Source organism: Pleurodeles waltl, chromosome 10 (assembly GCF_031143425.1).
Source record: "Pleurodeles waltl isolate 20211129_DDA chromosome 10, aPleWal1.hap1.20221129, whole genome shotgun sequence".
NCBI classification, from domain to species: domain Eukaryota; kingdom Metazoa; phylum Chordata; class Amphibia; order Caudata; family Salamandridae; genus Pleurodeles; species Pleurodeles waltl.
In genome coordinates this window covers 253898542-253913364 of record NC_090449.1, presented here as the reverse complement: position 1 = coordinate 253913364, position 14823 = coordinate 253898542, and the positions used below count along the sequence as shown (strand labels likewise).

At 45.9% G+C, this 14823-nt stretch overlaps 1 protein-coding gene across 3 annotated transcripts in view; it reads right to left on the bottom strand.

Moving 5' to 3' along the window:
• Positions 1-14823, bottom strand: part of RAB11FIP3 (RAB11 family interacting protein 3) — a 579011-nt gene that overhangs the window by 366910 nt on the left and 197278 nt on the right. For all 3 annotated transcript variants that reach the window (XM_069210357.1, XM_069210358.1, XM_069210359.1), the window contains exon 2: positions 11355-11448. In XM_069210357.1, the coding sequence (XP_069066458.1) occupies positions 11355-11448 (94 nt within the window). The remainder of the gene's footprint in view (positions 1-11354; positions 11449-14823) is intronic.

Genomic DNA, 14823 nt, shown 5'->3' with positions numbered 1-14823 from the left:
ATTTACAGACTGATGCTTTAAGAGTGGGGTTAGGGGCTGTGTTGTCACAACCACAACCTGATGGTACTACCCGTCCCATCCTATACATAATTAGAAAACTACTACCCCGGGAACTCCACTATCCAACTATTGAGAAAGAGTGTCTGGCCATTAAGTGGGCCATTGAATCCCTTCGGTATTACCTCAGTGGTCGCCCCTTCACCCTCATAACTGATCACGCTCCTCTCACTTGGCTCGTTCGACATAAGGACACCAACCCTAGAATCCTGCGATGGTTTCTTTCTCTCCAACCTTTTTCTTTCCAGGTGTTCCATTCTCCTGGTTGGGCCATGGTTAATGGGGACTTTCTCTCCCGCCATCCCATGCCAGAGCGTCATGGGCAGACGCTCTCTAGGGGGAGTGTTTGTGATGGGTCTCCTCGATCCGACCCACACTACGCCCGGACTTGTGCTGACTCTGCCTTTGTTACACCAGAAGTGACCCCGGATGACTGTGCTAGCATTGGCTGTATTCCGAGACCGCGGAACCTATCAGGATTTAAAAGTCGGTTTCCTCTGTTTTGGAAGGGGCACGACGGGAATAGGAGTTGGGAGGCATCGGAGCTCGTGAACTTGGAGGAACAGACGTTTGGAGAAACCATCAGGACCAGAACAGAAGGAGCCGCTCCACGGAGGAGCGGAACGCCGCCCGAATCAGAAACAACAAGAACTCGGAGGACGGCCGCGGACCAGGGAAGCTGAACGGAAATCCGCCACGCTTCAGGAGAAGCGTGGCCTTTCCAGGTACGGGGAGCGGTACAAGGGAAAAGGGCGGGACGACAGGAGGTAAAAGGGGGTAAAAGGGAGAAAAAAAAAGGGAATACGGCACGGGGAGCACTACGAAGGAAGGGAAAACAAAAGGGGGGGGGCGAGACACGGGAACACTTAAAAGGGGGGGAAAGCAGAGCCACAACAATACTGGGAAGTAACAAAACGAACAGAAGAGCGATAGAAGACAGGAAAAGAGTTGTAAATGAGTATGATGAAACGCTAAAGGCAAGGAATCAAGAAGGGGAAAACGGGAAGAAAAAGTATTTAGATTATTCGATCCGAAGGAAAGAGAGCAAGGAGAGAGAGAGAAAACAGGCCTCAGGAAAACTCAGAATAAAGAAACAAAGAAGGAAAAGACAGGAGGAAGGGGAATACAGGCGAGAAGGAGAGAGAGAGAAAGAGAGGGAAAATATTAAGAGAGTAAAACCGCAACCCCACACTTACCGATTCTATATTCTTTTCTTTTCCACACGCTTCCCGCGAGGTCCTGGGAGAAAGAAGAGAGGAGGACGAGAGAGACGGGCCTGAAGGAGAAGTCCCCACCGGCGGAGAACACTCATCTGTAACGGTTGCCTATATATTATCAAACCAATAAATCCAAATCTACTAAATCACAGACAACCCACGCAGTCTGGTGTATCTATCCAACCATCCTACCACAGGCAAGTGATGGCGTAACCCGCCGCCCACTGGCTCCTGATGTACCCGTGGACTAGGAAGGCTTGGAGGCTGAAGAGGGGGAGGGGGTGGACTGGGCGACCCGCTGGCTCCCTGATCCCCAGGAGCATTGGATCCTGAGTCTGCAGCCGTGCAGGGGCTATACAGCATGCACGGGTAAGTGGCCATGGGGAAAAGGACACGTTTGGGTGCGCCTTCCATAGCCACGAATGCCGGACTGCTGGGGTCTAGATGCGGGAGCGAGGCCAAAGGACCAGGCCGTGGATCGGGAATCCTTAAAGTGCTTGAGCGCTGGGTCCACCTTGTCTCCGAAGAGACGTGTGCCATAAAAGGGCATGTCCATCAAGGATTGCTGGACATCCCCCAAAAATCCAGATGTTCTCAGCCAGGCGTGGCATCTCAATGCCACCGTCGATGCAACCGATCTGCCCAGAGAGTCGGTCGTATCCAGTCCACAACCAATTATGAACTTAGCTGCATCCCTCCCATCTGTTACAGCTTGGGAAAGGGCAGTCCGGGCCTCCTCCAGAACTGCAGGCAGCACTTGCGCGACCGTATCCCAGAGAGTATTGGAATAGCGGGCCAAAAGCCATGCGGAGTTCACGGATCGCAGCACTAGACTGTTGGAAGAAAACAACTTCTTCCCCAAATTATCCAGTCTTTTTGATTCCCTATCCGGGGGTACGGCAGGGAATGCGCCAGATGAAGAAGCCTGGACGACAAGGCTCTCAGGCGTGGGGTGTTGGGTCAGGAATTTCGGGTCTGACGGCACAGGCCGATGGCGGCGGGCAATCATCCTATTCACAGGAGCCCCTGTGCTGGGTCTGGACCAAGTACCCAAAAGGACGTCTGTCAATGCTTCATTAAAGGGTAGAAGAGGCTCGGAAGAGGAAGACACTGGCTGAAGCACGTCGGTTAGGATGTTAGGCCTAACGTCCACAGAAGGTAGCTCGAGGTCAAGGACCTCAGTCGCCCTTCTCACCACCATTGAATAAGAAGCACCCTCCTCCATAGCCACGCTAGGAGGAGAGAGCATACCAGTGTCAGGGGACGTGTCTAGACCACTGGCATCACCCAAGGACCGCACCCAGTCCGTCGGGTATGAGGATGGGATTGACGTAGATTGTGGGCTCAACCGACGTCTGACCCGATGCTAGGGAAGGTCGTTGTGGCACGACCGGCGTCAGGACGGATCTGCGATTGGATCCGGAGGGGCCCTCCGGAGCCGTGGCTGAAGCTGACTGCTTTGAAACCGAGGGGACCCCAACTGACTCAACAGTGCCCGAAGGCGCAGAGGGTGGGTCAGACTGCCCAAAAATGAGGCGCATGCCCTCGTAAAATTCCTTAAGTTGGGTGGGGGTGGGTCCAGCTCCCAGGAAGTCAGGGAAACGCGAAGCTGACCCAGAGGAAGGCTCCGTTGGCAGAGGCCTAGGGCGTTGACGCTCTTCCCGCGTCGTATCATCCGATCGACGGGCTGAAGTGGAAGAACACTTGTCCTTCTTCGACTTCTTTTTGTGACCCGAATGTCCCAATGATTGGAGGACGAAGAGTGGTGGTGACTCCGGAACCGGTCTTGAGACCTTCCTTTCGAATGGGACCATGAGCGCCGCGCAGTCGAGTGTCGGGCTGCCATGAGCTTTAGGGACCGCTCCCTCAAAGCTTTTGGGTTCATGGCCCGACACTCGGAGCACGACTGAGTCGTGAGTGCGCTCCAGGCACCAGAGACACACGAGGTGCAGATCCGTCACCGACATGATTCAGTGACAGGAGTCGCAGGGCTTGAATCCGGTTTTGCAGGATATCCTTTGATGCATCCACAAACTTGTCAAAAATTTCGACAAAAGGGTCAACGTAGTAAAAAAATGACTGAGGTAGCTCTTCGGATCTACGCGTAGGCTGGCGCAGAAAGAAAAGTACTGATGTCAGCACACCGGGGTGGCGCCTATATACGACCGCAACATCATCACGGCGAGCACGACACCAACGATGCCCGCGGAGTCGGCCGACGGCACTTGACAGCGCGCAGAAGTACTGCTCGACGAAAAATCTCCAGATCAAGTCTGACGCATGGTGAAATTCAAAGGTAAGGAATCTTCAACTAGAAGTCTCTATCAGATATATGTATACTGAAAGTGAGAGTGTGCATTTGAGAAGAAAATTTGAGTATTTTCACAACTCATTCGCTGTTTTATGAAAAATGGCTGAATTTCCAAAATATACTTAAAGGTGATATTTGACTGATAATTCAAGTGGTGAAGACTTATGACTGACTTAATTACCTTGGTGCCGGGGCACTGCAGCTATCGCTAATAAGTATTACCTATATAGAGAGGCATTCAAAATCGACAAAACCTTTTTTACATTACTGCTGGCAACCAAGCCTGATGCACTGAGGTGATCGCTGCTTGTAATCTTGCTTGTGGTGGTCACTAATTTAATCTTATCTGACGTGGCCACTGTTGCAACACTAATGAGCAACTTACATACCTTCCGTAACACATTATCTGGTAGAGACAATATCTAGCTGCAGATTCCTTACCTCTGAATTTCCCAGGCCTCAGACCGGATCCAGAAACCTTCCTGTGAGAAGTACGCCTACATGCTGTCAGGTGGCTTCGTTTAGTTCCACGTGTCGGAGTTGTTGGCACTAGAAGTGACGTATGGGTCACCTATATAGATGCTATTCAGGCAGGCAGACTTCAGTTACTTTTCATGACTTTCCACGCCAGAGGCACAGAGCCATGAAGTGAACTGATGAATGCAAGTCAAAACTTTGGCAATGAAAGGGGAACAATCCTAGCCCTACAAATCTGTCCGCAGAGGAGGGAGGCATGGGGGGGGGCTCTGTAAGGAATCTACAGCTAGTTATTGTCTTGACCAGACAATGTGTTACCGAAGGTTAGTAACTTGTTCATCTGATCGACTTCTAGTTCCAGATTCCTTACCTCTGGAAAGATACCCAAACAATATCCTCCTGCTAGGGGGCTGCAGACAAATTCTCTAAACTAGAAAGTCCTACACGAACGAACATGGGAAATGCCCATAACTGCGGACCGGACTGTGCAGGCAGTAGTGCTTGGCAAACGTGTGCAGTGACACTCATGTTGCTGCCTGGTAGATATCCAGGACTGGAAGTCTATGGGCTAATGCTGTGGTCATAGCTTCTTCTCTAGTGGAAAGGGGCCTTAGGCCCTCTGGAGGCTTCCATTTAGCCAGGGCTTAGCAGATTTGATAGAGAGAACAGCCCCGTGCGAAATGATTCATTTCTGCACTTCCTGACCTTTTTTATCTTCTATATAGCCCACGAACAGTTGGTCGTCCACCTGGAACTCTTTTGTGAGGTCAAGATAGAACGACAATGCTGTTTTTTGACACAGGCGGTGGAGTCACTCCTCTTCTTTAGAGGGATGGGGAGGAGCATAAAAGGTGGGCCGGGTAACAGATTCTCCCAAATGGAATGGGGGGTCACCATTTTCGGGAGGAAAGAGGCACGGTAGCAAAGCACCACTTTGTCATGGGACACTGTAAGATAGGGAGGCTTGGATGGTAAAGCCTACAACTCACTCACCTTCCGGGCTGATGTTATCGCTACTAGAAACATTGTCTTGATGGTAAGCAGCCAGAGGGGATAATTGTGCAGTTGCTCAAAAGGAGTACACATGAGGTACCCGAGAACCAGGTTCAGGTCCCACTGAGGCATGATGAAGGGCGATGGGGGAAACATATGAACAAGCCCTTTCATAAACCTATTTATAATAGGGAACTTAAATAAAGAGGGTTGGTCAGGCAGCTGCAGAAAGGCTGACAGTTCAGAGAGCTAACTCATAAGAGTGCCCAGAGCAGAGCCCTGCCGGGCAAAGGTAAGAATGAAGAGAAGAATACAGAAAGGGAGGCAGAAAGAGGATCGATAGACACTTCTATACAATATTTTACACATTTTTGCCAATGGCAGGCGTATACAGTTTTGGTGTGTGTGTGTTGGGGTGGGGGGGCCTGGTTGCCAAGATTAACTTTACAGAATTCGGGAGGAAGGTCAAAAGTTATCAACTGTCGCCACTCAATCTCCACACAAGAAGGCGAAGAGTTTACAGGTTTGGGTAGAATACCTTCCCCTGTTGCTGCGATAGAAGATACTCTTAAAAGGGGCAGCCTGGTCGAAGGATCGATGCTCATTTTCAGAAGCTCAGGATACCAGACTCTACGTGCCCAATCCGGAGCCAAAAGAATGATTTGGGCTCAGTCGTTCCTGATCTTCTTGAGAACTCCGGGCAGAAGTGGGATGGGCGGAAAGGCATACAGAAGGCCTGAACTCGAATCAAAATGAAAAGCGTCTCCGAGCGACAGGAAATGACTGTAGGAGGCTGGATCAGTATACGGTGTACACCTATAGGTGAGGCACCTTGCACTGAGTCCAGGCAAACCTTAGTGACAGTGTTAGTGGTTCCAAATAACCAAAGCTCTCAAAGGGTAGTTGCAGAGAGCAGCTAAGGCTGATCAGATAGGGTGTCCAGCACTTGCAAATACAACAAAAGTTAGTCAGTAATGTTCATTCAAGAAAGAATAACGAACAAGTTACTTACCTTCGGTAACGCCTTTTCTGGTGGATACATTAGCTACCTGTGGATTCCTCACCTAAATAATTTTCCCTCATGCACCAGCTTCAACTAAAAATTTTCTTCTAGCTCTGCACGTCGACGATGACGTCACAATTGCCCGACTCCACACGACACCATATGACATCATCCAGGCAATAAGAAGCCCTCATCGACGTGCAGACGTCAGTTATCACCATTTTTTACGTGCCTTTGAGGCGAACAGGTGAACATTGACCTTGCAGAGAAATATAATTACATCAAGTAAAATTATATAGCAACATTTATTGCAATAATATAAAATGAAACTAATGGAAACAACACCCTCATATGGAAACAAATATATATATTCAAATCCAAACATGTTTCCTTTAAAAAATACCATATATAGGAAGAAATACATATATACATGTCATCATTATATACAAATATACAAGAAAACGGTGCTCACCCAAGGAATTCGTGGTAAGACCAATCAGGCAACGGGGAGGCGGGTGGGACCGTGAGGAATCCACAGGTAGCTAATGTATCCACCAGAAAAGGCATTACCGAAGGTAAGTAACTTGTTCTTCTGATGGATACACCTACCTGTGGATTCCTCACCTAAATAATAGAGTCTCAAAGCAGTACCACCTCCAGAGGTGGGTGCCTGAATGGTCAAACCAAGAAATCCTGCAGCACTGAACATGCAAAATGGCCATCCCTCCTGCCCTCAGAGTCCAAACAATAATGTTTGGCAAAAGTATGGAGGGACGCCCAAGTTGCCGCCTTGCAGATGTCAATCACAGGAACACCCCTAGCCAAGGCCGATGATGCAGCCTTAGCCCTGGTGGAATGAGCTTGAAGCCCCACAGGTGGTTCTTTCTTTGCTAAGGAATAACAAAGTTTGATACAGAGAATGACCCACCTCAACAGCGTTCTCTTGTGGACTGCTCTGCCTCTCCTCTTCCCAAAGTATCCAACGAAGAGCTGATCGTCTTGCATGAACTCCCTCGTCCTGTCGACAAAGAAGCTCAATGCTCTTCGTGGATCCAACCGGTGAAGCCTCTCTTCCTCTTTGGATGGATGAGGCGGAGGGTAAATGGAAGAAAGAGTAATAGACTGCCCGAAATAAAAGGGTGTAACAACCTTCGGGAGAAAAGCCGCCTTGGTCCTTAAACCCACATTGTCTCTAAAAAAGGAAAGATATGGGGACTCTACACTAAGAGCCTGGAGCAAACTCAATCTTCTGGTCGATGGTATGGCCACTAGAAACACAGTCTTTAAAACTAGGAAACGTAAGGAACAAGAGTGCATCGGCTCAAATGGCGATCCCATTAGAAATGTCAATACTAAATTAAGATCCCACTGTGGCATAACAAACGTAGTGGGCGGAAACTTATTAGTGAGACCCTTAATGAACCTCAATACCAAAGGTGGCCTAAACAGAGAGGGCTGGTCTGGGAGGCACAGAAAAGCCGACAGTGCTGATAAATAGCCCTTAACTGTGGCAACTGCACAACCCTTCTGTGCCAAGGGAAGAGCAAATAACAATACGTCAGACAAGTGAGCCTTCAAGGGATTAATTTGGTTCTCTCCACACCAACTGACAAATCTGGCCCATCTGCATGCATAGATCGATTTGGTGGAGTGTCGCCTGGCCGATAAAATAACATCCACCACCTCCGGCGGGAGAGAAAAGGAACTCCGATTGCCCCGTTCAATCTCCATGCATGAAGGTGCAGGCTCTGGAGGTGGGGGTGTAGAACCTGCCCCTGCAACTGCGAAAGGAGGTCTGCCCTGTAAGGGAGACGGAGCGGAGGGCACAGAGAGAGCTGGAGAAGGTCTGAATACCACACCCTTCTTGGCCAATCCGGGGCTATTAAGATGACTTGGGCCCGGTCATGGCGGATCTTCCTCAGAACTCGAGGAATCAAGGGTATGGGAGGAAACATGTAAAGCAACTGATCCTTCTTTCCATGCAGTGATAAGGAAGGCTGCAGACTTTTTAGATCTTCCTATTCCAGCTGCTGAGGTAAAAAGGAACCTGTTGACAGAAGTGCTGCATCCAGCTTCTGTGGCGGCTGAGCCTCTCTTGTCTTTTAATGAGGCTCTCCTGGACCCCATCAAAGACGTATGGAAGAAACCTGTGTCTTCTTCAGCTGTCAACAGGGCAGTAGCACAACGCTATCGGGCGGCTCCAGGTGACCCTGTCTTCCTATCCAAGCACCCAACACCGGAGAGCTTAGTTGTTCAGGCTTCCTGTTCTTCCCGGTCCTCTCCTGGCTCATTCCCTGGGACCCCTGCTGACAGGGAGTCAAAGAAAATGGACCATGCTGCAAAGAAGGCCTTTTCATAATGTAGTATGGCCTTGAAGTCAACCAATGCAACCTGCATTTTGGGATGTTATATTCACGCCCTTATGGAGGAAGCAAAAGGCCATCCGAACTTGTCGCAGGAAGTGTTGCAATTGCTGACGGACGCTCAGGCGGCGGCGACCCAGGTGATCCAGTCTGGGTTAGACACTTCTGACTCTGTGGCAAGGGCTATGGGCACATCCATAGTATTGAGACGTCAGGCTTGGCTGCGCTCATCAGGCTATTCAACGGATGTGCAGGCGACTCTCCTGGATCTGCCTTTTGATGGTGAAAGACTTTTTGGGACAAAGGCAGATTCTGCTCTTGAACGGTTCAAAGAGAGCAGGGCCACAGCAAGGTCGTTAGGACTTCAGGCGGCTACTTCCTCTAACCAAAAAATATTATCCCCAGTAGTGAGCGTCATCCTAGCAGGGAAATTGCTGTAGCAGACTGTTAAGGTACAAAACATACACCCCCTTCCACTTTGTGGTCTTGGTTTTCCGGGCTTACCATTATGGCACGTACTTACAGATCTGTTGTTCAATTTACAAAAGTCTGCTTACAGAAATGTAACAGATGTACATTTCAACAGGCAGAAATGAGAAGCAAAAGTGCATTTGCACAATTAATTTAAATTTTCTTTTTTTTTTTTATCATTTTCCCCAGGAAGAAATACCTTCCCAGAAAGCTCATCAATTCTGCCTTGTTCCATTACCTTCAGCCAACCCCAAAAACACACTTATTTTTACCCTTGACAAGAGAAAACATACAAGCATATCGGGGTGGAAAACCAAGTGCAAGTGTGAGCACTGGTTTTCACAACTTTTAACTGGTGGTCCCACCAAGAACCTGCCCCACAGTGACTTATTTGCTGACAAAAAAAATCCGTCATACTGGCAGAATTTCCAAACAACTAAATCCCATATTCAAAATAGATTTAAAAATCCATACCGCATTTTCCAAATCAGGAAAGGTAATTTCAGACCTTCCAACTTACACAATGCCACCGGGTGTCACACAATATCGACTCCCATCACACGGTCACACAGTGAGGAGCAGATATAACACAGTGTGTACACAATTAGCTGGAAACCAGGCAGAAGGCAGGTTTTCAGCTAATTGTTTGGATGTCCATTACGAGAAATTAAACTTCCACAGGAGATCGGTGACATCCCGGAACGCTTTGCTGTAGAATGATGTTGGAGGAGGGAGGTGGTGATTTCAAGAATGCCTCAGGCTGGGCTCAGCAGTAAGTCCACCCCCTTTAAGGTCCTGCCACCCTTCACGGAAAAAAAATTCACAAGTTGGCAGGTCGGTAATTTGCCCTAGCAAATTATATTTTAGATCCCTAAAGTGCAATTAGGTGCATACAAAAGCTTTAAGAAATGCCCTAAATGTTTTACTGCCTAGGTTCTGGAGGATTTAAAACAAAGTGTAGAAACTTACCATACAAACTCCACATGTCCTCCTACATTTAAGAGTAAGACCAAGGTTACCTATGAAACATACAGCTGACGCAAACAATATGACTGAGAGGATTGGCTTAGCAAAGCTTCTGTGACCCCCTTTTGCATAAATGTATCTATTATGAACTGCAAGCAGCCGCTCGTACACTACATAACTGTTTTCCAAAAGCTTCTGTGACGCTTGAGGCCCTAGAGATGGTTCTGACCACAACCTCTTTGTGTCGCTTAGTCACAAAATTGTATCTCGCGATGCAGAGGACTGCGCCGGCATACAACTGGGTAGCTTGGGAGTCTCACTTAACACAACCTATTAACTACGATCAGTGGAAGTACTGCTGCGCACAATCTCATACCCTCTCCTCCAACTACAGGCTCCGTCTCATTCATTTTAAATTCTTACATCGACTGGACTATCCCGATAAACAGCTGCACAACGTCTGTGTGGGGATGCTCGCTGTTTGTGCTGCATGATGCCACGAGCGGATTTTTCACACTTAGCATAGAATTGACATGGGGTGCAGATTTATTGGGTTACACTACTGGCCTTAAAGAGGGGCATACTATTCTGCAGGCGCCGCTGACTACACTGTTGGGCTATGTTAATACTGCCCCGGTCGATGGAAGCAGTTTGGTAGGGATGTTGCTTCTTTTGGCAAAATGGCAAGTGGCAGTGTGCTGGGGAGACGTCGATTGCCAATTTAAACTGGCTGGCTGCATGTTGAGGCCTATTGTTAAGAACAGTTGCAAGCATATTGGGACTTGATGCCAGCTGGCTCCCGCCCTCGGAATATAAAGACTCCACTATATTATACCTGGGCACGACTGCAGAAGGCTCATCAAGAGCTCCTACGCTCTATAACGATGCTGAGTGGATTTACCTAGCCCGCATCGGATGCATTATGGTGGTGACTTGTTTCGAATGCTGCATGATTACTGTTATACTAATATAACTGAGTGCCTACCGGTTCACCAAGCTCCCATTCCCATTCTCCCTCAACCTCTCCCCCCCTTTACCCTCTTCAACCCTATCCTCCCCTTTCTTTCCTTTACTTCTGGTGAAGAAATGACCATCCAACTGTTTATTTTTTTCTGCAATGCTCTGAACGTGCGGTCGATTGATCTCAATCTCATCAGCCTTTGCTGTACTGTCACTTTTTTGTTCCCGTTTGTGTACATTTTCATAAAATATGACGGGGGGAGTAATCTACAGCCCAAGTCTTTTTGAATGTTACCGTTTATAGAGTCAAAGAAACCTGGTTCTCAAAAACGAGCTCAGAGTGATGTCATCTGGAATGGTGGGTGAAAAGAACTACAGACTCAGAAGTGTCTCATGCTAGACAGGCCTTAAAAAATGAAAATGCAGGTGATGTTGCCCCTCAATTTAAGACCAGTGGTGATTCCATAATGTTTGTGCACTACAAAAAAACACAACCAAATAAAACAAAAACGAAAACTCCAAGCGAATAAACTCACCCCCGTCTCTAATCTGAGAGATTCCACGATAAAAATCTTCAAATCCAATAACTCCAAGTCCAGCAGGGTCAAGGTACCTGGTCAAGTCCTTCACCTACAGAGCATCAAAACAACAGACATCAAAGGTAGCAGCGGCTTCATAAGATCGTATTACATATAAAGATTTAATGTTTGGCAGCTTTGCTATTGGTGACAGCAAGGGTATATTGAATTTTTTTTCAGCACACTGGTATTGTTTGTAGTTCTAAATTGGTGTGAATAGCCAACCAGCAAAACAGACAATATGTGATATTAAAAGTTACAGTTGTGGCACAGATTATGCATTATGAAGGAGTGCTCTGGGGACCATGCTGCCAGCACTGAATTATTCTAGAGATAATGACTATCAATGAAGATCCTACGATTCAGAACCAAATTTACACATCCCCAGAGACCTTACATCAGCGTAACATAATTCTGCACTGAAAACATTTGATCCTATAGATATAATAGTAAATTGGAACACAGAGTCAGTTATTGCCTGTCTGTTTTATGCTCATCTGGTAATGCTCAGACATCTGGCACACAAGAAAAATCATATGGATTTTAAAAACACAAAATTTTAAAGAGGAAAACAACGCATAACAGTAAATAATCCATGTCTCCATTAGCAGTGCTTCACCAGGATTGTTCACATTTTTAGTCCTCAAGAGGTTTTAAAAACACTTTAAAAGTGCTCCAAATAGATTCTGTTTTCAGCGCCACATTAAGTCAAGCTTTAATATAGGATACAGCATCTCAGGAAGTCACATACCTAGCACCAGTGAACTACGGTCCGTGTTCAATGACTCATTAGAACTTCTACTGTATGTTGACTGGATCAGATTTATTTATACATTGCGTCTCCTATTTTATATGCATATCTTTTAATGCATAGTTTTATAGGTACACATATTACTTTGGGTAAGACTGTAATGCTGATTTATTTCATTATTTATATATATTTGCTATGGCATTCACATTCTACAATAGAAAAACAGGTTTTCTTCTTGAGGCTGCCCGTATGTTTAGGAAACTGTTGAAAATAACTTTTAAACCGCCCGTACGCTAAAGCAATGAAATAAAGTACCTGGGAGAGTTTGTTTGCATGTTACGAAAATTTCAAAACTTGAGGCTCAATGTTTTAAAAAAACACTAACAAAGCCAATAGGTTTACCCTACGTGACCTATTCGCTTTGGCACTGTTTTGTAGTGCATGATGTTCAGCAGACTGGATGCTTTGCAGTGTGGCTAAAAATAATTTTAAGAAGCATTATAATGCAGCATGTGCTAATGTGCTTTCTTTTAAAAAAAAAAGTGCATTAGTGCTAGATGTCCTTTTTTAATATTATTATTTTTAGCCACGATGCACAGCATCCACGCTGCTATACAACATGGTGACAAATCATTGCCAAAGTTGGCAATGTTCATATTATACAGCATGAACAAAAGGCAATGACAAAGCCAATTGCTCAGAGGAGAGATCTAATGGCTTTGCCACTGCTTGTTAGGACTTGGCACAAGACCCCCGTGATTCTGAGCAAATCAGTTAGTCTTACATGAATATGGCATTTGACAAAAATGCTATCACGTATAGAAAACAATTGTACCCATGTCTTAGTAAAAATAAGTTAGGAAGCAGATAACATCTGTTCTCACACTAAAAGCAGGTAACATGTTATCAGAATAAACATCCATTTCAGAGGAGAAAAGAGCATCTTTGAAGTGTGTGTAGCATAGTAAAACATAGCTATCAATGGCAAGAGACTCAACAAGGCCAACAGGGAAAAATAAAATAAAAATAGTGTCCCAATCACACCGCGATCAGCAGAAAGACCGCAATCAAGCTGAACCAATCAGTACTTGGTCCATGCTCCAGCCAAAAGAAAAGGAAGTGAAGCCAGAAGGCACTGTCCAATTAGAAGGCAGAAAATAAGAGTGACAATAAAAGCAACCAAGCTGAAGCAATCAGTTCTTGGTCCATGCTCCAGCCAGAAGAAAAGGAAGTGAAGCCAGAAGGAACAGCCCAATTAGGCAGAAAATAAGAGTGACAATAAATGTTAAGCAATGAGTGGTCTGCAAGCCCCTTGTTGTATACATTATCTCTCACACGCAAAAGTGCATGTGCTGTCACAGGCGAGACCTAAAATTTAAAACTGTGGTTGCAGGGGGTGAGATGGACCACAGTGTCACAAGCAACACGTAGGGTTCAAACTTCTTCTGTAGCTGTAAGCAGAAGGAGCACAAAAGATGATAGGAGACCATACCATGTTCCAAGACACCAGAGACTTTAGGAATCAAAGCCAGTATCCCCATCTGCAGACACTATGTGGTATGCAAGCCATTTATCCTGACCACCACCATGTGTTTAAAATCTAGCAGGTTCTGATCAGGATCCTAAATAAGAACTCCATCACTGAGCTAAATGAGCATGTCCGACAAGAATTCTCAAAAACATAAAAACCCCAGAACTGAAGTAAAGGAGATATTTTTTTAATTCAACATTTATTGTTCAAAACACAGTAGCGTATACGTACATCTGTCAAATATGGAATTCTAGTATAAGCATCATGTCAAAATACAAAGTGAGGACCCACAGGGAACAGGTCTGTGATATATCCTCATAACCTAGTTAGGGGGTTTGGAATCACAACCTTCCCCCATCAAAGGGGCAGTAAAGGACTACTATGTGTTGTTGTGTAACTGTTTTGGTTATAGCTTCATACACATTACTTTAGCAAACTAGGCCTGCCGCTGTGCACTTTAACCTAAACATATTTCATTCAGCTTTGTTTTATTATTTTAACAATAGCCATATTTGCGGTCTTGTTTTATTTTCTCTATATAGCTGTTCTTTGCCTAGGCCAGCACTGCGTTCTTAAAAAAGAAATTTCTTTCACTCTGTGCTTTTCTCAGCGCTGCAGTAAGATAGGTTGCAGGCAAAAGTGGTACTCTTTGTCTCTAATGTTCACAGAAACATACACACTCTTTCTTGAAACATCACCTGTTTTATTATAAAAACACTACTTTGACCCATATACGTTAGAGGGAGATTCCAGCCAGATGACCACGACTGTATGCGGATTGCTGAGTGCTTTGCTGCAGCTGCCTATGTAGACTACAGGCCTCTTGCTCAGGTATGAGGGATGATGTCTTACCAGGGGAACCTGAAGGGCAGAATTAGAGCTTAACATTTTGGGCTCTAACATGGCCTAGGTAGGAGCTATTCTTAACGATAGTAGTGACAATATGATACCGCTATTTTTATGTTTCACTCTCCTTGTCACAATTTTAATTCTGTTATGCTTTATCATCCTAGTTATTGCAATACATGCTTTATTATCTAAGATGCATTTACTTCAAAAAAATCTTATTGAACTATATTCTGTCTCTGATTGTCCTTGCATATGTGAGACTAATGTAACTGAGAGAAACGGATAACATCTGAGTG